Here is a 22,840-nt window from a genome sequence, read left to right on the forward strand (position 1 = left end):
GCACATGAGAAATGAATTGGACAAGTAGGTGCCATGCAGATATCACACGTGGGATTCTCTAGCCACACTCGCCCCAAATCCACCCAAGGTCAATGCAGCTTTGTGTGATCCACCCTCCACCTGCTACAGTTCCCATGTGGACGGGATGGGAGAATTCCTCTCTACACTGTTTATTTCCCAATTCAACAAGACCAATGTTTTAGATCTGCTGGAACACAAACCTTGGGACATCATCTCCTCTAGATGGTGTACCATTCATTGTTTCACACCCAGCTATCTAAAGAGTCCTAGCAGATCACCATTAAAACAGCATCTTTAATGATAATCCAGTCTAGCACTCCAATGTAGTACTGAAGATGTGTTGCCCTTTCAGGTGTCATTTTTCAGATGAGATGTTAAAAACAAAACGTTTTGGGACATTCTGAAGTCATGCAAGGTATGATATAAATACAAGTCTTTTGTTTTTGGTTCGAGCAATATCACTTACTACAAGGGATAAACCGCACCAAATCAGAAATGTCAGCAAAAACATTGCAAACCTTTTCGTCATATCAGGACAAATTGTTTCTGCCAATTCTCCTGAACTTGTTATCCTACCCAGGCACTTTGAAAACTTGCATTTGATTATGTTGCATCTTCACAGATGGAATAGTTGCTTTATGAGGTATTTTAAATTCAATTACAATCTTTGGAAATGGCAAGAAAATAAATCATCTGTGTGAGATGGTGACTTACTGCTCATTTTACATAAATCAGAACCATCACATTTGGATTTTTAAGAAAATAATTAAACAGCTCAATCTCAGCAAGGCAGATTCATATTTTACTCTTTGTGAAACTCAAACAAGCATCAAAACTGAACCTTCTTGCATTCTATTTGAGATTAATCTACAAGCAATGTAAAAAGTTAGAGATTACTGTTGCTGATATCAGGAACTGAATGACTATCATGTTATTCATTATTTTAAATGTGGTTTTAAATTGCCAGTTTAGATTGGTAAAGCTTTCATTTAAGTATTAGATGCACAACTGTCATACAAACGTTGTTTGCTTATAATTTCTTATAATCTGCAATGAGTGAACTGGATGTTATAAGGAATTTTGCTCGGTAACCAGGATGAACTTTCGTAGTTCAGTTTGTTTTGATATCACCGTTATCACTGAAGAAGTATAATTTATAATCCATCAGTGATATTGCTAGTTGGTTCCAGCTATGGTGCTTTGAAGAATTTCCCTCATTGATACAGAACATCTGAAAGATTTGGAAGTGATATATATACTGAACATTTAACATACTCATGTGACATCCCTTTACCATATTCGTAAGGTGTTAGTTATCAAAAATAATTGAATTAAAAATGCATTAAAATAGAGGATGAATGAACTATTATTCAAACTCACTCAGGATTTCTGAGAGAATATATGGGCTGATTGGTCCACTCTGGTTTCTTATTCCCTATGTTCCTATATCACTGACAATCATTTACCAACTTGGCAGCAACTGTTAGATTTTTCTTTCAAAAAGCAAAGGTAGCCAGACATGGATCAGGAAGGTGGCAAATGATTGGAATTTGTAGTAGGGGGCTGAAGGCGCTAGTTTTGGGTTAAATGTTGGACAATCAGACTAATAATACTGAGAGAGTGAAGGGGTCGAGAGAGATGGCCTGGAGACAGACTTGGGTCTTATCAGCATGTATATGAAACTTCATGACATTTCTTTGTATGACGTTGCTGAAGGATAGGGCCAAGGGAGTTAAGAGTGCAATGCCTCCAGAGAGTTTGAGTAAAGCTTCGTTACAGTACTCCCACTCTGCACTGTGTACACAAACATTGAGGCAAAAAACCCACGATTAGGTTTTTGCTTCATCACTTAAATTAAATTAAAATTTATCCAATAAATTAAAAGTTCATATTCCCTCTACTTTTTTCCATCCAGCATTTTGGAAGGATGAAAAATGTGGAAAAGGGAACTTATATTCTTTTCAGCTGACTGAAGTATTTTCTTTATTTAAAACTGCTACGAAGTGTGAGAAAAACAGCTCAATCATTGCTTCACATTAATAAACATAATTAAGCAGAGGAAAACTGTACCTGTGAATTTGGAGAGGGGCTGGTTCTTAACTGGATGCTGAAAATCAGGGAGGCACAATGTCCCTGTAAATTCCCTGTAAATTCACTGAAGGGGGAGAAAACATCTGGGAACTGAAGATGAGAGTGTTGTGGTGAAAAGAGAATGGAATCCCAGGAGGGGCAATGACTAATGAGATAGTTCTTGGGGCATTCATTCTACATGCAGTTTTTTTGGATTTAGAAAAATCAAAATTATAAAGTAATGCACCAGTTCACTACTTTTAAAGTAAACTGTCTCTCACAGTAGGTGCGACCTTCTGGCTGATCATCGTGGTGGGATATTCTGGTCCTGCCGACAGCGCACCCGTACTGCATGTTTCCTGGTGGCGTGGGGTGGCTTCAATGGGAAATCCCATTGATAGTGGCAGGACCAGAAGATCTGCCTTTGGTCAATGGTATGTTGCTTCCCGCCGCTAAGAAAAATGCCATGGAGAGGCCAGCCAGAGAATCCCTGCAATTGTATACAAAAAGTGAATTGGGAAGAAGTTGTACAGGTATTTGGAAGTATGCACAGTTTAAAATGTCCCTGAGATAACTTCACCTTTGCATTATTATTTGGAGATCTGTGCTAGCAACCCAAAACTTATCACATACTCCCTGGAAATGCCCTTGTGTTTTTAATGTATCGAATGTCTTTAGATCAATCATTCTTTAGCAATTCTACAAGATCAGCTGCGGCAGAATGATTAGATCAATGGCAGTAACTGGGCCCAAAAATCCTCTTACAAACACTTCATAACTTAGTAACACTTAATAACTTGCTAACTCTTAACTGACTAGCTTTTAACAATTTACCTTTTTGAATCTACCTGCTATTCATTACGGCTTCTCTCCCTGAATCTCCAACATGCTACCTCTCGTCCCAACTCCCCTGACTTGCAAGCCTCCCATCCTCCTTCACTCCCTCTCTCCTTGACCTGTTAATTCAATCTGAAGGCAGACGGTGAAGTAGGAAGTCAGGTACTAATCTTTTACTTACAGTAGATTTACTTACAAATTACAATATTACGCATATCTGCCTCCAACACCTACAAGTCTCTCTTTATTTGTGCTTAAGTTACTTAATTAATCAATACCATTCACTGTATATGCTTAACCTTAATGATATAGTCAACATAACTTTCCTTCTCGCTGGTCTACTGCCCCTGATCTCCCTCTTATCACTGCTTGCCACTGCTTTTTTCCAAACCCTCACTGGGAGGGTTGTGAGTGGGTCAGTTTGGGAGGGGAGTAAGGAGCAGGAGCATCAGGGAGGAAGCAGTGAACGGCAGAGAAGTGGAGGGCAGAAGAGGCCATGAAAGGAAGCCATGGTTGGGGGAAGGAAGAAGCAAAAGGGAGGGTTGGTGAGCGAATAGAACAGTTGGCGATGAGTAGAAGAGGCAGCAAGCAGGCCACAGGAAAAACAAATGTTGACATTGTTTTGGGCTCCAGGAACTGACACAAGTGAATTCTAGCTGCTAATTCTGCCTGATTAATCATATCTGACTTAGCTTACATCCATTAATTTCCTCTTGTGCCAGTTCTTTGCTTGTGGACTAGACTGACAGTAAACCTCATTTAACCATCAGGTTATGTGCAGTAGTAATAGATAAATGCATAGCACTTGATGGATTGTTGAGTAACTGTGCAGCATATAGGGACTTTAACTCTCAGTCTCACACCTGAAGATCAAATATATTGAAGGTTATACCAAAGAAGCAGCAGTGCCACATTGGAATCATAGAATTAGGTAGCACTGATAGATGCCCTTCAGCTCATTATCATTTTCTGACATTTTGGTAGAGCTTCCCAATTAATCCTGTTCTCCTTTTCTTTTGCTAGAGCTCAGTAATTTTTTTTCTCCTTTAAGTATTCATCCAACTTTCTTCAGAATGTTACTGTTGAAGCCACTTCCACCACCCTTTCTGACATTCTAAATCACAATAACTGCTCTAAAAGATATTCCTTATGTTGTTTCTACTTCTTTTGCTAATTACCTGAAATCCATTTCTTCTCTTTACTGACCTTTCTGAGAACAGAAACAGTTTCTTCTTATTTATTCTGAACACCTCTATCGAATTTCCTATTAATCTGTTCTACTTAAAAGAGAAAAACATCATCTTCTCCAGTCTCTGAACATAAATGAGTTCACTCATCCCTGGTACTTTTCTAGCCTTTTGCACCATTTCTATAATGTTTTGACATCCTTCCTGAAGAGTGGTGCTTTGGCTTCTTTTGGGGCAACACAGCAGAGTGTGACTCTTATTCTGCTGTGTTGCCCTGAAAGGGACAATCACCACAGCTACTCAAAAATGAAGAACCTGTTTATGAAAAACTAATTTAGTTGAAGCAAATATTGAGATGCTAACTGGTGACAAACTGTAGACAATGAATGTGACATGAAATTATGTCACATTTTAATTAACTGGGAAGTATTTTCCATTCATACTTTATTAAAAAAGGATGTTCGAATATATAAACATTCTAAACACTCACTACAAAATACCCTAATAGATTGGAGCAAGTCTCCAGCTGCATTCAAATCAAACTGCAAAGAAATAAAGTACAAGATGAAACCCATGGCACTGAAAACTAATCTTTGGTTATATTAACTGCCAAACACCAAATACATTCTCACAAAATCACCTGCTACGCAAATGCAAACAGCAAAATTAACAGTTAAGCAAATAGGTTTCGACATGTGTGTTAAAATAGCAGACTGGTGAATATCATGCAAACCGTTCAAGCATTTGTCTGCTAAGATTGCCAGCAGGAGTGTGTCTGTTTCATTTTGATTCTCAAAATCAACATATGGTGCATGCAGAATATGTTGACGAAGCTCTTTGTGGTATGCCTTACGATTTTACTATGGTACAATTCACACAACCTGACAGCTGCTCATCAGCTAAGATGCCGTACAGATTGAGAAAAACCAAGAAGTTGAGAGTGCATGTTAGCCAAAGTCATGGCCGTATTGGCAAACACAGAAAGCATCTTGGTGGCTGTGGCTGGTGCTATGCATCATCACAGAATCAACTATGATAAATATCATCTAGGTTACTTTGGAAAAGTTGGTATGAGACATTACCATCTAAAGAAGAATCAGTTGATCTGTCCAATCAGAAATCTGAATAAGCCGTGGACGCTGGTCTGTGAGCAGACCAGATTGAACTATGGAAAGAAACCTGAAGGACAGCACCTGTTACTAGTGTTGGGCCCACTGATTGTTATAAAGCTCTGGGCAAAGGAAGACTGCCAAAAGAGCCAGTCATTGTCAGGTCAAAGTTATTCAGCAGGAAACCTGAAGTCAAGATCAAGGAAGTTGGTTGAGCCTGTGTATTGATGATATAAATTCTATAATTGGGTGTACAAATAAAATACCAAGTCACAGTGGCACAGCGATGGGCACAGTGGTTCGCACTGCTGTCTCACAGCACCTGGGACCTGGGTTCAATTCCAGCCTCAGGTGACTGTGTGGAGTTTGTATGTTTTCCCCGTCTGCATAGGTTTTGCCGGATGCTCCAGTTTGCGCCCACACTCCAAGATGTGCGGGTTAGATTGGTTGGCCATGCTAAATTGTCTCTTAGTGTCAGGGGGATTAATAGGGTAAATATGTGGAGTTACAGGGACAGGGTGGGATTGTTGTCGGTGCAGACTTGATGGGTCGAATGGCCTTCTGTGAGATTCTATAAAGTCAGTATACTCTTCATAATTTCTCATCTATATACAAGAATAAATTTGACAAAGAAAATAAAACCTGTGGCTGTTTAAGCTTCCAGTCACTGTCTTAATTGCTGAATATAATTTATTGGAATGGAACATTTTTACCTGTTCATTTCTTCCAAGCAGTCAGTTGCAAAGTAGAAGCTCTTAATTTTTGGATGGCAAGCCTTGAAGGCGCTTCAGAGAAACAAAACATAGAAGTCATGTCACACAGATCAGCTGACAGGAACTTCATTATTCTTAGAATGCAATCTTCAATGGAACTGTATCGGTCTTTATTGTAATTCTAACTTTGTGAGACGGTGTAAAATGGTACATTGTGAGTGGCTGCTCATTTTATATCCCTTTCCACTTTCATTTCCACTGACATCAATGAGGGGAGATTTAAAATGTGCTGATGACTCACTTTAGACAATCACACAAAGTCAGTAGTGGCCTCTCTGTGCTTAGAAATATCCAATATTTTTTGCTGTTTAATTTTAAATGAACAAATGATTCAGAACTAAAAGGAGTTATCAGTTGCACCTTACAGTCTCATGAACAGAAAGCACAAAGCTGGGTGCCATCTTATGGTAACCAAAAGTAAATTTTGTGTGCTGCTGCAAAGCTGTGCCAGACTGTGATTGCATATTGAGCAATCCCGGGGCACAAAGCTTTTTATTCATTTTTGATCTTTTTATTCATTTACCATAAAGGGCAGGAAACCAGGGTTTGCAACTCCCAATCACAAAAGGTATGCTCCCGGATGGCAAGGTTCAGCGTTGCAAGCATACAATTCGGAAATGTACCTTTAGATGTTCAACACTCAGCAGATGATTCCCTTTCTTTACACAGTTTATTTCTGACAAATTGCATAAGCAAATCACCAGATTAACACTTACTATTTCCGTCTGCATTCAATAGCCCTGTCTATCCTGAACTCCGGCAAACTGATGAATCCTTCTGCCTTTTCATCCTGTCAAGGAAGCACAAGAGTCCAGAGATAAGGAAAATTTATTCTGATATTTTAAATGAAGTTTTCTGGTTTTAAAGGTTCTTGGGATGCAAAATATGTCAATTTATTCTGAGGTAAAATTCTAATCCATTTAGATTTTGATGAAACTGGGGATTAGTAGAGCTTTATTTCCCTGTCTCTAAAGTGGCTCTGATTAAACCATAAACTCTTCCAGTCATGAGACTGAATTCAAACCTTGTGTTTTTGTGTGACAGAGAGCTTAAATTTTAGAATTACTGATCCCAAAACAATTAATTCCATTTTAGAATTGTGATCTTTCTCATGTCAAATAGATGCTCTCTGTGCCATCCGTCGACAAACTGCATGCAGGTTAATTCAGGACTAAGCTAAAAATAAAGACATCCCTTGGTTGCTGAATAACACCATTAAAATTTTAATCCTTTCACCTTGACAGTTACTTGACAGTCTACTTATGCTTCAACTACCTCATTTCTCTGCAGTGAAAATTATCAGTGAACTGTGAAAGCGTGTATCCAGATAAATTACATGATACTGTTACATAGCATTTACAAGTAGAAAGAGTCCATTTGGGTCCAATGGGTCTATGCCTATCCTGGCTGTTCATCATATGAATCTTATGAGATAATATGAATCTTATGAGATAATATGAATCTTCTGCATCCAAGCCTATCAATATAGCCTTTGGTATCTTTATCCCTCCTGTCTTGATCCAGCTTCCTCTTAAATACTTCCAAAATAGCCACTTCATCTATTCCTTATGGTGGTAAGTTCCACATCTTAAAACCAGGCTCTGGGTAACAAAGTTTCTCCTAAATTCCCTATTGAATTTATTCATGACTATCTGACACTTATGATCTTTTGTTCTGGTCTTCCCTCAAATAGCAGCCTCTCCACATCCACTACTTCTCAATATTAAAGACTTCTATCGGGTCATCTCGCAGCCTTTTTTCTAGAAAAATGAGCCTTTCTGTTTAATCTTTCTTGACAGGTATAACCACTTAGTTTTAGTGTCATTCATGGGAGTCACAGAATCTCTAAACTGCAGAAGGAAGCCATTCGGTCCATTGAGTAACCCCACACATTTACCCCACTATTCCTCCTAACCAACACATCTTGGGACACTAAAAGACAATTTAGCATGGCCAATCCACCTAACCTGCACATTTTTGGATTTGGGAGGAAACTGGAGCACTGGAGGAAACCAACACAAATACGAGAAGAATGTGCAAACTCCACACAGACATCTAAGGCTGGAAATGAACCTGGGTCTCTGCCGCTGTGCGGCAGCACTGCTAACTACAGTATCATTGCGCTGCCCCGAGGTTGGAGTCATTGTGGTATTGTCACTGGACCAGTATTCCAGAAACCCAGGACAATGCTCTGGCGACCTAGATCTGAATCTCATCATGGCAGATGGTGAAATTTGAATCCAATAAATATCTGGAATTTAAAAGTTTAATGATGACCATGAAACTATTGTTGTAAAAACCCATCTAGTTTAATAAGGAATTTTAGGGAAGGAAATCTACTGTCTTTACCTGATCTGGCCTACATGTAACTCCAAACCTCCAGCAATATGGTTGACTAATAAATACCATTTGAAAAAGGGCAATTAACAATGGCCTAGCCTAGTGATGTCCACATCCCAAGAACAAATTTTTTAAAATTAAAATAATCCATTTGTGTACGTTTTTTCATGTCCCCCTCTCATTTTATAGTATGGAAAACAGAATTGTTCACAATATGAAGAGTGTGGTAAAAACAAGGTTTATTCAAATTTACCAAACAGGGCATCGATTAGTTGCAAGGATTGTAATTCATGATCCCGTTCTGGTTCCGCTGAAGGTGGAGACTCCTCACCATGACTTCGGAGTGCAGCCCAATGTAACCCATGCTGTTGGGTAAGTATGTGAGATGAACATATGTTCCAGCAACCTTCAGCTCTTAAAGAGGCAGACTGTCCCTATGAAAGGGAAGTTACTATACCGGAACACACTAATCTACAAACAAGTGCAGCAGAAATATTCAAAGTGAAGGGGAATAAAATGCCTTCTCAAGAGTCAGTGGGTCTCCAAGGTCACTGATAATGTTCTGGAAGCTTTAGTTATGGAGGTGGATAGAAGGACCAAAGGAGGAAATGGGAGCAGGTGGCAAGGAGGTCAACTCGCAAGAAGTATAATAATCCCAGATATTCAATCAAGGTCAGTGAAGGCATCTTCACAGCACATCTCACACCCACAAAACCACCAGCATACTATACTGCCCAGTGCACTGCAGTTCCATCGCTCACTCATAACTGACATTCACATACTGTATCCCATCCAAGCTAATCTTCCAAAGCTGCCACCCATCTCACTGTCTCTGCAGATGTTTGACAATTCAGCTATGGTTGGTGCATTACACAATAGTACCACACAACTACTGACATTCTGCCCTCTCTCTTATAGGAGAAGGGCACCAACATTGGGAGGAAGCAACACAGGATTGGGAAGGGTGGGACTGGTGGTGCAGGGTTGAAGGTAATACCATAATTACAAGCCTAGCCCTAACAAAGGAGATGATGCTTTGCATCATAAGTCTGGCAGTAGCAGAGCCCTTGGCATCCAAGAGCATTAAGAATTACAGAGAATTATGTCCCTATTTCCCTTCTCAACTCACTAGTCATCTGCATAGATTCAAATCAGCAGATTGTGTGATCTTAGACCTCCTGCTTTCCCACCCAACCCCCTTCCTCACTCCAACTTTTGCTTTTATGTGTTCAGATACCCAAAGTTTGCTGCCTGGCCAACCTCAACACTGCCAGGAGGAAGAGAAAGAGGAAACCCATGCCCATGACAAGGCAGTCAATGGATCTCACCATCCCAATCACCAGCTCGGATATCAGCACTGTGTGTAGCTTTGAGGCTAGAATAGAGGCAGGATTGGCACATGGCAATAGGTATGAGTGCTGTGCAGCCAGGCAGTCATTGGTGTCAAGTCAATGCATCCTGAAACTGGATCCTCAGGGCCCAGAGCTGCTCGGGAGTGTCCTGCAAGGCCATCTGTAGTTCCCACCCCACACCACCCTCCGAAATGTAGTGACTGACTCTTTATATTATTTGACTTGTGGCCTGACTAGAGTTTTACACAGTTTTAGCATAACCTCCATGTCTCTTATATTTTATACAGTCTTTCTGTCTCATTTCAATTCTGCCCTTATTACCTTGTTCATCCATGGTGTGTCATTATTTTCTTGATTTCAGTGGGATATATTTCTCTTGCTCTGTATTGGGTACCATTTTAATGTTTCTCACTGCTGTTTTTCTTTTGTGTTCGTGAGTGAATTTTCCAATTTACTTTCCTTCATGCCATTGTCATTCCCTTAAAGCAACTTCTTTCCAATTTATTATTTTGGTTTTTGTCTTACAAATGAAATGCTCAAACTGTATCTTAAGTTTTCTTATATTGTGATCACCGGATGCTTCTAAGCTTACTTGTCTTATCTGTCTACTGCATTTCACAACAGTACATCCAGCAGTGCTCCCTTTCTTGTTATGACAAGCAAAATAATATACAAGATGCATTAGAGATGAAAAATTACTTGCTGCAATATTTATTGGCACATTCGTATGGCATTGTTATAAATGCCATTTAAAATATGCTTAAATTTGCACAATGTCATGTAAGTGTGTTAATTGTTTGTTCCTTAATGGCTTTTTAGCAATTTCTAGGTTAATGAAATCAATCATATTTTCCTTACATTTGACACTGCTAAGTGACCAAGCTACTGACACATAGTCAACATTTTAATCCAAGCTTTAGTACTTTTGGTTCTTTAATTTGAAAAAGCATTGCAATATTATACTTGGTCAGATAGACAACATATATACACCTGGGAAAGAAAGCTAATTTTTGGCTTTCGGAGAACATACTTTTTAGGCAAAAATCACAAAGAATATATTTTTCAGAGGCTAACTTTCAGCTAAAACATGCCCTTCCAGCACACCAAACAAGGCTATCAAAAAAACCAACAAAGTAATGGTGCCCACACCACTTTATTGATAGTTTATTGACTATCTCTCTATTTTTATTAAGGACCTTCCTCCGCAAGCCCCCTCCCTGGGAGATGAAGCAGCAGAGTCAATCATATCTCCAAATTCAGTGATGACAGGGGATCACATAAGAAACAGGAGCAGGAATAGGCCATCTAGCCCTTCGAGCCTGCCCCGCCATTCAATAAGATCATGGCTGATCTGAAGTGGCTCAGTTCCACTTTCTCGCTCTCTCCCCATAACCCTTAATCCCCTTGCCTACCAACAACCTATCTACCCGTGACTTAAATATATTTAGCAAGGTAGCCTCCACCACTTCAACGGGTAGAGAATTCCAGAGATTCACCACCCTTTGAGTGAAGAAGTTCCTCCTCAACTCTAGTCTAAACTGCCCCGCCCACCCTTATCTTGAGGCTGTGCCCCCTAGTCCTGCTATCCTTTCTAAGCGGGAAGAATCTCTCTACCTCTACCCTATCCATCCCTTTCATTATCTTGTACGTCGCTATAAGATCCCCCGCTCATCCTTCTAAACTCCAACGAGTACAGACCCAGTCTATTTAGTCTCTCTTCATAGTCCAACTTCCTCATCTCCGGTATCAGCCTAGTGAACCTCCTCTGCACTCCCTCCAAGGCCAAAATATCCTTGTGCAAGTGCAGCGACCAAAACTGCACACAGTACTCCAGCTGCGGCCTCACCAGTGCCCTGTACAGTTGCAGCAAGACCTCCCTGCTTTTATATTTTATCCCCCTCGCTATAAAGGCCAGCATACCATTCGCCTTCTTGATCACCTGCTGCACCTGCAGACTGGGTTTTTGCGACTCATGCACAAGGACCCCCAGGTCCCTCTGCACCGTAGCATGCTGCAGCTTTTCGCCCTTTAAATAGTAATCCCTCCTACTATTATTCCTGCCAAAGTGGATAACCTCACACTTGCTAACATTATACTCCATCTGCTAGGTCCTCGCCCACTCGCTCAGCCTATCCAAATCCCTCTGCAGACTTTCCACACCCTCCGCGCAATTTGCTTTTCCACCCATCTTGGTGTCATCAGCAAATTTCGTCACCCTACACTCAGCAACAGGGGAAGGAAAGGTCTTGCTTCAGCATGCTATACTGAAGATACCCAACCTATTACCTAACCTTTGGTTCAGGGGAATTGCACTGTGTCTGTATTCACAAGGATTCAACTGTCAATGCCTCTAGAGCCTCCCAGGAACGCTAAGGGTGATGGTTGAGGACACAAAGCTTGGGGGGTTTATTTATTCAATGTTCATATTGGAAATTGGTCTCTACATTCTGCTTCCTAATGCGCTGTTTATTTCTCTTGGGTGATTTGTTGGCTTCTTCCGCCAAAGAATCAAACTTGGTCTGCATTCTTCCTGTCACAATTGACAGGTAGGAACTGAAGGAAATACAGTATGTGTCACTTTTTAATGAACAATGATTGAGGTATTTGATGTGATTATACTTTGGTTCAGAAATTTTTGGGCTTTGATCCCTGAAAAAACAACTTTTACACAAGATAAATGAAAAATTACCTTTTTCTTCTGGCCAGAAATCACAGGGTGAATTCTTATAAAGAACTGACTTTTACACATGTATATATAGTGGTCTGAATATGTTTTGTGTTTGGGTCCTATAACTTTTCAGAAATGGGCTCCAGACAGGCTGATGTGTTCAAAGCTACAGACAAGGGGACAAACTAATGTTCGACTTGCTAGTGTTTCATCCCCATCATTGTTGTGTGAAGAGTTATATCTGAATTACTTCTGCATATTTTCAGACATTGTGCTTTCTTTTCACTCTGTTTAAGAGGTAATGGGTGTAATACCAGGCTCTCCCTGAAAAGCATGTGGGATTTATTGATTAATTCATTCAATCATTCAGAACTAATCATTCAGAATCTAAGGGATTTTCAGATTACCCACGTCGTGTTTTCTGGCAATCGAGGCAGCTCATCATAGGCTGCCAGTGGGGTCTACTGATTCTGCAGATGTCTGCAGCATTTTGCAGGGGGAATGCAGTGATTCACCTTAAAAAGGACCAGGAGCTCTTGCCAGTGGGGAAGATCAGAAAAATCCAAACTAAGGCTGTAATTATTCTGCAACTGTGGGAAACACTGTATTGTTTCATCGACACTGTGTGCTGTAATAATGGTGTGAATGCAACTTACAATAAGAGTCAGGACACAGCATGCCTCGGAGGAGGCAGTCTCATTTTGCTTGGCTTTTCAGATGGTTTGGGCACAATACTCAATTAACAAGGTACAAGTTTAATATCAGTGGCAAACAGAAGGCAGTTCACACTGGTCCTAAACCGTTAGTGAGAGTGCACCCTCAAACAATGTTAAGTATTATTGGCAGTTCACATTTCTATAATAAGGCTAACAAAGCTGTCATTTCAGAGTCATAAAAATATGTTCATTTCTTATTTCGGAAAGCAGCGATTCTAATTTATTCTCAAAAAGGCCAAAAAGAAAACAAGTCTGAATTGAAAACAAATTCAGGTACTAATTTAGCGCAAGAAAACCAATACATAATGATCAGGCTGTGACAACACAATCAATATTATTTTAATTAACATGAAGGCAAAAAATATTAGAAGTAGCCTGGTTTCTATTCAGCTCCAGTGAATGCAAAAACCATCAAGTTAAATAGAAGTTCTATCGAAGTCAAACAGAACTGTATGGCAGTGTCATACAACAAAGCTGCGTAAAAATCCTTGGCCTGGATTTTTATCGAGTTGGGATGATTGAGGAGCGCTTTAGGAATGACGGCCAGAGCCTGATTCCAGGATTCCCTACTCCATTCCCGGGGTTTTCAATGTTCAACAGGACCTTTAAAGACTGCGGGCTGGTTCAGACCATGCGCCTGTATCCTGACCTGGCTGGCTCTGTTTTGAGGATGTCTTAGTCCTCTGCAATCTTCATCGGGAGGAATTCTCCAATGTTGAGACAAAGTGCAGTGGTGGGTGGCTCTGATAGTGCCTGTCCTGCTGAGCAGAATGATGGGTACTCCAGCCACATTCTGCTATTGGAACCTCATTAATTATACAGACACTGAGGAGCATGCAAAAGGTGGAAAGCAACACAGACAGGAGTTTTAAAAATGTAGTCACACTCAAGGTTCAGGCAGATAGATGGGTGACCACTAGAAGGGGAAGGCAGACAGTGCAGGACCCCCTCTGGCTCACCCCTCTAACAAATATATTGTTTTAGACTGTTGTGGTGGGGTTGCCTATTGGGGATGGCGATAGCAGCAGCCAGAGTGGTGACACCACAGCTAACTCTGTTGTACTGCAGGGAGGGTCAAAGTGCAGTACAGTAGTAGTAATAGGGGACTCTATAGTCAGGGACACAGATAGGTGTTTCTGTGACCACAAAAGAGACTCTAGAAAAGTGTGTTCCCTCCCTGGTGCCAGGATCAAGGATGTCTCTAAACGGGTGTGTGACATTCTCAAAAGGGAGGATGAGCAACTGGAGGTTGTGGTACACTTTAGTACCAACGACAGGAAGTTTAGTACCAACGACAGCAAAATGAGTTTAGGAAGTTAGGTACTAAGTTGAAAAGCAGGATTGTAATCTCGGGATTACTCCGTGCCACATACCAGTGATGCTAGAAATAGGACGATAATTTAGTTAAATAGGTGACTTAAGAGCTGGTGTAGGAGGGAGGGTTTCACATATGTGGATCATTGAAATGTCTCCCAGGACAGATGGGACCTTTACAGGGCCAGGTTGCAACTAAACTGGAGGGTCACAAATATCTTGGGAGGGAGGTTTGCAAGCATCACTCAGGAGGGTTTAAACTAGTGTGGCAGGGGGGTGAGAACTAGAGCAGTAGGTCAGTAATTGAAATGATCGAGAAGGAGTAAGAGACTACAGCCAGTAAGGCTAAGAGGAAGAAAAGACAGGGAGAGGTTGTTGAAAATGGAGGGACTAGTGGTCTGAAGTGTATTTGTTTTAATATGAGGAGTATGATAGGTAAGGCAGGTAAATTTAGAGATTGGATTTGTACATGTGACAATGATGTTTTAGCTATCATAGAGACTTGGTTGCGAGACGGATAAGACTGGCATCTTAACATTCCAGAATTTAGATACTTCAGGCGTGATAGATGGAATGTAAAAGAGATGGGGGAGTTGCGTTACAGATTAGAGAAAATATCACAGTGGTACTGAGGGAGAGTGTTCATCCAGTGGACACAGTAAGAAGTCTCACAACACCAGATTAAAGTCCAACAGGTTTATTTGGAATCACGAGCTTTCAGAATGCTGCTCCTTCATCAGGTGAGTGGAATGTAACAGGTTATAAAAAAGGCATTAGGTGTTTTGAAAAGCATTAAGGTAGACAAATCCCTGAGACCTGATAGGATCCAGCAATTTCCAAGGGAGGAAATTGCTGGGGCCTTGTACAAAATCTTTGCATCATCTTTAGTCACAGGAGAGGTCCCAGAGGACTGGAGAATAGCCAATATTGTTCTTTTGCTTCAGAAAGGCAACAGGAATAATCAGGAAAATTATAGGCTGGTGAACCTTAGGTCAGTGGTAGGTAATTATTGGAGAAGATTCTTAGGCACAGAATTTACACACACTTGGAACAACATGCAATGAGGTCATATCTCACAAGCTTGATTGAGTTTTTTGATGAAGTGACAAAGATGATTGGTAGGGTGGTGAATGTTGTCTACATGGACTTTGGCAAGGCTTTTGACAAGATCCCTCATGGCAGGCTGATACAGAAGATGAAGTCACATGGTATCCACATAAGCTGGTCATAGAAGTCAGAGAGTAGCAGTGGAAGGGTGTTTTTTTGACTGGAGATCTGTTATCAGTGGTGTTTCACATTGATCAGTGATGGTCCCTTGTTGTTTCTAATATAGATAAATGATTTGGAGGAGAATGTAAGTGGTCTGATTAGTAAGCTTATGGATGACACAAAGGGAAGCTACAGATAACGAGGAGGATTGCCAGAGAATACAGCAGGATATGAAAAGGCTAGAGACTTGAGTAGAGAAATGGCAGATGGAATTTAATCCAGACAAATGCGAGGTGATGCATTATGGAAGGGAAAATGACAGAGAAAAGTATACAGTAAATGGATACACTAATTGGCAGAACACTTACCATACAGAGGGATAGAGTCATAGAATCCTACAGTGCGAAGGAAGTCATTCAGCCTACATCGACCACAATCTCACCCAGGGCCGATCCCCACAACTCCATGCATTTACCCTAGCTAGCTCCCCTGACGCTAAGGGGCAACTTAACATGGTCAATCCACCTAACCCACACATCTTTGGAGTGTGGAAGCTGGAGCACCCTGAGGAAACCCACATGAACACAGAGAGAATGTGCAAACTCCACACTAACAGTGACGCAAGACTGGAATCAAACCCAGCAACCTGGCGCTGTGAGGCAGCAGTGCTAACCACTGTACCACCCAAACCAGGATCTAGGCATAGAGATTCACAGTTCCCTGAAAGTGGCAACACAAGTGGATAAGGTGGTCAAAAAGGCATATGGCAAATTTGTCTTCATCGGTCAAGGCAAAGAGTATAAAAATTGGCAAGTCATTTTGTAGCCACATTTCGGATACTACCTACAGTTCTGGTTGCCACACTACCAGATGTGGAGGCTTTGGAAAGGATACTGAAAAGATTTATGAGGATGTTGCCTGGTTTGGAGGTATTAACTATGAGGAGAGATTGGACAAACTTGGTTTATTTTCACTTGAACATTGGAGGCTGAAGGATGACCTGATAGAAGTTTACAAAATTATGAGAGGCACGGATAAAATGGAGTCTATTTCCCAGGGTGGAAATGTCAATTATTAGGAAATATAGATTTATGGTAAAAGGGGGAAAGTTTAAAGGAGATGTGAGAGACACGTTTTTACACAGAGGGTGGCAAGTAGCTGGAATGTGCTATCAGAAGAGGTGATAAAAGCAGATACAACAGCAATGCTTAAGAAGCATCTTGACAGACAGATGAATAGGTGGGGAAGAGAGGGATACGAAGCGCATGGAGGCAGAATATTTTTAGTTTAAAAAGGCGTCATGTGCAGTGCGGGCTTGGTGGCCAAAGGGCCTATTCCTGTGCTGTGCTGTTCTTTGTTTTGTTATTTGTACAGGTGAGTTCCCCTCTGACTCTCCTGGCAGGCCCTTAGCTGTCAGGTTCAAAGGTCCCAGCAAGATATTTAAACAGCACTTCAGCTCACTCGTCATCATTCTTTCTAGCCTACTTGTTTTCACTGGAAATGCAGGATGTCAGCAACACAGAGGAAAAAGGCCAACAGCCTCAAGAGGAAGTCTGTTCCTTGATTCAAACACTGTCCCCGAGTTCATCACCTGCCCAAGTTTCATTTGTATCTCTACCCATCATCTCAAGAGTCTTCATCCATCCCCTTCCATTAAACAATGTGGTATCCCTTAGACCCCCTTGTTTGTGAGCTTTTCGTACAGCCTTATCAGCATTCAGCTTCCCTCCCCTTGGTCTTCACTTTGCTATCCATTCATTGTTCATCTTCTTCACTCACCTTGCCGCCCTTCTGTCTGCAATCCTGAGTCCTTACCCTACCCTTGCTCCTTGCACAGTCCTCCTTCCGCACTGCCCCGCTTGTCTTCATCAGGTCACCAAAGCCATCCCCCTCACCTTGTATTCCACCCCCTGTTGAACTTTTGATCATTGTTGTAAGGGCTGCATGAGTCCCACTGTAGTGTGCTGTCCAGGGAGACACTGATGTGTGGCACGGTAATCTCCAACCCCAGGTTCGGTACCGATCTGACTTGGTGTCACAGGAGGGTCCATGGGTCCAGCAGCACAATGCTGACCATGAAGACCAGCTTGGCATGGAAATGGAGGGCAGGAGCTGGTCTGCCCAGCACATCAGGCGCATCAGGAGCAGTGCAGCACTATGGCAGTGTTGCACTCATCTCAATGTTTATTGACAACTGAGGACTACCTTGTAAATGACTAATTAGCAATTGGGCTTGACGCCGATGTGATTTCCCATGGGCATAATTGGAGGGCCTGATGGGACACTGATGGGCATTCATGAGATGCAAATGCTAGCGGAATGACCAGTTTGTCATAGGGAGAATTACAATGTAGTTTTATGCCTGGTTTCTGACGTTTTAGCTCCTGCCAGATTCTGCACACCCACCCACTACTAAATGTGCTGCAGGCAGATTGGGAGAATTCTACCCATGGAATCGGGTCAGACTTTTCTATGAGTCATGGTTCATGACTCATTAAAGGTACTGTAAACCATAGTCCGACTTTTTAAAGGATAAGCTCAATATGTCCTCTCCATGTTCTCCCGTGCCTAGGTATGACACCACACATCCACTATGGCTCCTCATGCCATGGCATGCTCCCCAAACAACTTTTATGCCCTCTCATGTCCCCATGCTAAGTTAAAGCCCACAAACAATTCCTATGGTCACTCATGAACCCCTTGCCAAGCTATGGCACTTCCATATCCACTATATGTTGCATAAAATGAATGAATCCTGGAGTGGCAGTAGAAGTGTAATTTTTTCTTACGTCAGTCATCAGTAAAAAAGACTCCTTTTAATTACAGCCCAAGAGAAGTATCAATCATCCAGATCCTTGAAACAGCTTTTTCTTGTGCAAATAAACATCGTGAAATTAACAGCAGAGTTCAGAGAGCCAGAGCTATCAATCAAACTATATTTTCCCTAGGGCTCAGATATTTTATAACCCTAATGGATATCTGGGCTCTTAGCCAAGAATCCATAATGGTTGAGGGAGCCCAGAAATTCATCAGCATTTTGAAACAGCTGAGTCCCCAAAGAAAGCAATGCTTCATTGACAGCTCTGGCTCTGATTCCTGTTGTAAATGTCACAATGTTTACTACACAAGATCAAGAGTTTCAAGTGCTTGCAGCTTCAGCAGTTGAAACTTTAAAGAGATTGGATGATTGACATTTTCATTGGTTTTTAGTAAAAAGTATTTTCTAAGAAAGTGGAAAGTTAGCAAAACCTGTCCTGAATGCTATTTTTTTAGACATCCTGTTATCACTATTTTGTTTGCTTCTTTACTGTGTATCGTGGGTGACTGGGCATGGAAGTACCATACCTTGGAAAACAAGTCATTAGAGGCCAGTGGGGTTGTTTGGGAGGACATCCCTTGTTACTGGGGCATAATAGGTCACTGGTCATGTTGGGTGACATATTTGGCATGGAGCCATAATGGATGCATGAGGTGGTACGGATGAGGCATGAGGTGCGTGGTGTGCTGAGGGTTGGAGGGTCTTTTAATTTTAATTGGGATGAAGTCTCAGAACACTGAGTGCGTCTTTTAAACAGTTACCTGGGCACCTTCTATTGTCTACCAAATTTTTCCTGGGTCAGCTGGCTCGAACCCAGCCTGCACCCACCCCGATAATGGAAATCCTCCCACTATGGACACTTTCTCCCATGAAGGGTGGGCAGAGCTGGGAATTTTCCAAAATTTCATTAGCCACCCGAATAATGAACATCCAGGCCCTTATCACCACCTTTAACACAAAAGGAATTTATTTTCAAAGTATCACTTGCTCCTTCTTTGTTGCTTCCATTGGCTCCAAAAGGGCTCAGGACAAAAGCACAATATTGATTAATTGTCAAAACTAGTTCAAAATTAAGACCAAAAAAGCAACTTTTGGATTTGTGAGAAAGTGGCAATGAAACCAATCGCAGTCCAACATGACCAATGGAGTGTTATTAGAATCCTCTGAGTTGAAACTCCGCATTTGCAGGCAGTCGATCATGTAAATGGCAGCCTGTACTGAAGTGCAATAATAATAACCATTGTACTGAATATTCTGGCTATGAAGCTCCAGTAGCAAGCAGTCCAAGTTTGTAAATTACTGATAGAGAAAACCATATCAGGTTTGCCTTTCTTGTCTTTCAGCTCCTTGGACAAAAGGAATTAGTTTTGAACAATATTTGTTTTAATGGCAAATGTCACAAATGTGTAAAGAAACATGTGTAGATACTGAGGACCTTTAAAAGCAGAATTCTAAGTGGAAAGATCAAATAAACTAATGAAATTCCAAATTTTATATATTGAAAAGCAATGATGATGAATATATGAAATACATTGACAAAACGACAGATAGGGAACTGTGTGAAGCTCAAGGAATCATGCAATGAAAACCATGTAAGAGCACAAGTAAATGCACTGTGATGCTAGCAAGAATGAAAGGAGATACTTCATAAGTCGGTGACCATCAGCAACACAAACATACAGGAGGTGATTAGAAAGCCCACTAGTTGTGGTTTTCCAGATGTGGAAGAGGTGATGTTTTGTGGTTCTCTTAATGTCATAGAGTCATTTTCATATTTCTGTCATGTTCTTATGTCACATTTCTCAGAGTGTCATTCATCAAGCTAGTGTACTGTTTCATTCTTTCCCTCCTGTCTGTTGGCCTGTGAATTGACGGTGCTGTTGTGTGGGAACTATCCAGTACAGCACGGCTCTCCTACATTGAATATTACCACCCGTTTGGGCAGAAAAAGAACATGTCATGACCTGTAAAGTCCTCCCACCATAATCGTACAGGCCTCAGATTTCCATCCCACACTATCGTCGACATTTGCAGATGACTCACTTCTTACAGTTATCAGTGGCTTCATTTCCTTCTCATTAAGATGATAAACTGAATAATAGGCTTGGTTCTGATTCAGTGATTAAAATTTTTACAGTGTTGCTAACAGTGACTCAGAGTCATAGTCCTGTAACAGGTGGCTGTAAAGGTTTTCCAAACTCCTAGTGCATTTCCTGGAGATGGGCTTGGTACGATGACAGTAGACTGCCTGGGAGTAGCAAGAAAGCAATTAAGGTATTTTATGAGCCAATTAGAGCCCATTTTACCACAGTTGTGCAATCTTCAGAGCACCACACAGGCCCCAGCAACTCAGAGGAGGTTGCTGCACAATGGGTGATCGAAATGAAGCATTTTAAGAATGCACCTGAAAAATACGGCAGGGGTGCTATTGCCCTGGGTCAGAAACTTGCCACTAACTCAGGATCTGCTGGAAACTGATATGGTGGCTCCCTGCTGATAAATATTGAATTTGAATTCAATAAAAAAATCTGGAATTAAAAGTCTAATGACAACCATGAAACTACTGTTGATTGTTGTAAAAATCCATCTGGTTCACGAATGTCCTTTAGGGAAGGTAATCAACTATCCTTACCTTGTCTGGCCTACATGTGACTCCAGACCTATAACAATGTGGTTGACTCTTAAATGTGTGAATTGGCCCAGCAAACCACTCAGTTGTGCCAAACCGCTTAAAGGACTAAAAGGAATGAAACAAGACGGACCATCAATGAAGACAATGGCAAATTCAGCCCTGTCAACTCTGCAAAGTCCTCCTTACAAACATCTGGGAGTGAAAAAATTGGGACAGCTGTCCAACATAATAGTCAAGGAACAGCCTGACATATACTCACAAATCATACCTCACAGACAACATCCCTGGGTATGTCCTGTCCCACCAGCGAGACAAACACATCAGAGATGGCTGGTGGCACAGCTGGGAGGGAATCTTCAACTTCAACTCTGGGCCCATGAAGTCTCATAGCACCAGGACAAACATGCGCAGGGAAACCTCCTGCTAATTACCTGCTAATTCCTGCACCGTCCCCTCTCAGCTGGTGAATCAGTTATCCTCCATGTTGAAACACCACTTGGATGAAACATTGAGGCCGGCAAGGATGCTAAATGCATTTTGGATGGGAGACTTCAAGGCCCATTACCAAGAATGGCTCAGTCACATTGCTACCGATTGAGCTTGCCGAGTCCTAAAGGACACAACTGCTATAGTGGGTCTGCAGCAGGTGATGAGTGAACCAACAAGAGGAAAAAACATATTTGATCTCACCTCACCAATCTGCCTGCTATAAACACGTCTGTCCATGACATACAGACCTCGTGGAGTCAAAGTCCCCATCTTCACATTGAAGGTACCTTCCATCGTGTTGTGTGGCACTAACAAGTGGGACAGATTTCCAACAGCAATCAACTATGCATGAGATGCTATGGACCATCCGCAGCAGCAGAATTGTACTCAACCACAATCTGTAACCTTAAAGCGCCAGTAACAGCAAAGGCTAGTAGGAATAGAGCATCAGACACAGTATGATCAAATGGAAAAACTCAACAAGTGACATCCTGAAAATATGAAGTAGCACGGGTAAGGTAGAGAAAGTATTCTGTTTATTGGTTTGTGTTAGTTTTTTCAGTTAATGTTTTTACAGGTTACTTTTTCTAGTTTCGTGGTTGGAGTTTGTGCTTTGGTATTGGCTAAATAATTAAACAGTCTTTAAAGCTAAAATAAAACTATAATATATTTTTTCTACAAGTAAGTCCAGAATAAGGTATAGCAGAGAGGTATTGTGTCTTGGCTACAGTATGTGAGTGTTTTACACCTGTATTAGATGTCTCCATCTCCAAACTCAGCATCTCAGAATCTTTGAGTTGAATTGCAAGTGGGGTAAAGTTATATTCCCCACTTTACCACTGCCAACAAGATCATTGCAGATTCAATGAAGAGTACAGGAGAGCATGTTAGGAACAGCTTCAGGCATATCTAAAAGTGAGGTGTTAACCTGGTGAAGTTATAACACAGGACTCCTTACGTGCTAAACAACATAAGCAGCGATAGTCATAGAAAGAGCTGTGGGATTTCACAACGAACAGATCAGATCTAAGCTCTGCAGTTCTTCCACATTCGTGGATGGTAGTGGACAATTAAAAAACTCACTGGAGGAGGAGGCTCCGCAAATATCCCCATCCTCACTGACAGGGAGCCCAACACGTCAGTGACAAAAGATAACACTATACACTTACTACAATCTTCAGCCAGAATTGACAAATGCATGATTTATTGCAGTCACCTCTGGAGGATCCCAGCAGTACAGATGCCAGCCTTTAGCCAATTCAATTCGCTCTATGCAATACCAAGAAATGGCTGACGGCACTCGAT

At 41.4% G+C, this 22,840-nt stretch overlaps 1 protein-coding gene and 1 pseudogene across 1 annotated transcript in view; one reads left to right on the forward strand and one right to left on the reverse strand.

Annotated features, from left to right (window-relative positions):
- LOC145342123 (connector enhancer of kinase suppressor of ras 2) overlaps positions 1-22,840 on the reverse strand; it is a 711,051-nt gene that overhangs the window by 93,162 nt on the left and 595,049 nt on the right. Inside the window, exons 18-19 of the mRNA XM_080187363.1 lie at positions 6,714-6,787; positions 5,938-6,009 (exon numbers count right to left, since the gene is read on the reverse strand). Of these exons, the coding sequence (XP_080043489.1) occupies positions 5,938-6,009; positions 6,714-6,787 (146 nt within the window). The remainder of the gene's footprint in view (positions 1-5,937; positions 6,010-6,713; positions 6,788-22,840) is intronic.
- Positions 5,020-5,460, forward strand: LOC145341721 (large ribosomal subunit protein uL15 pseudogene; annotated as a pseudogene).

The sequence above is a fragment of the Carcharhinus amblyrhynchos genome, chromosome 4 (genome assembly GCF_965287045.1).
Source record: "Carcharhinus amblyrhynchos chromosome 4, sCarAmb.v2.hapA, whole genome shotgun sequence".
NCBI classification, from domain to species: domain Eukaryota; kingdom Metazoa; phylum Chordata; class Chondrichthyes; order Carcharhiniformes; family Carcharhinidae; genus Carcharhinus; species Carcharhinus amblyrhynchos.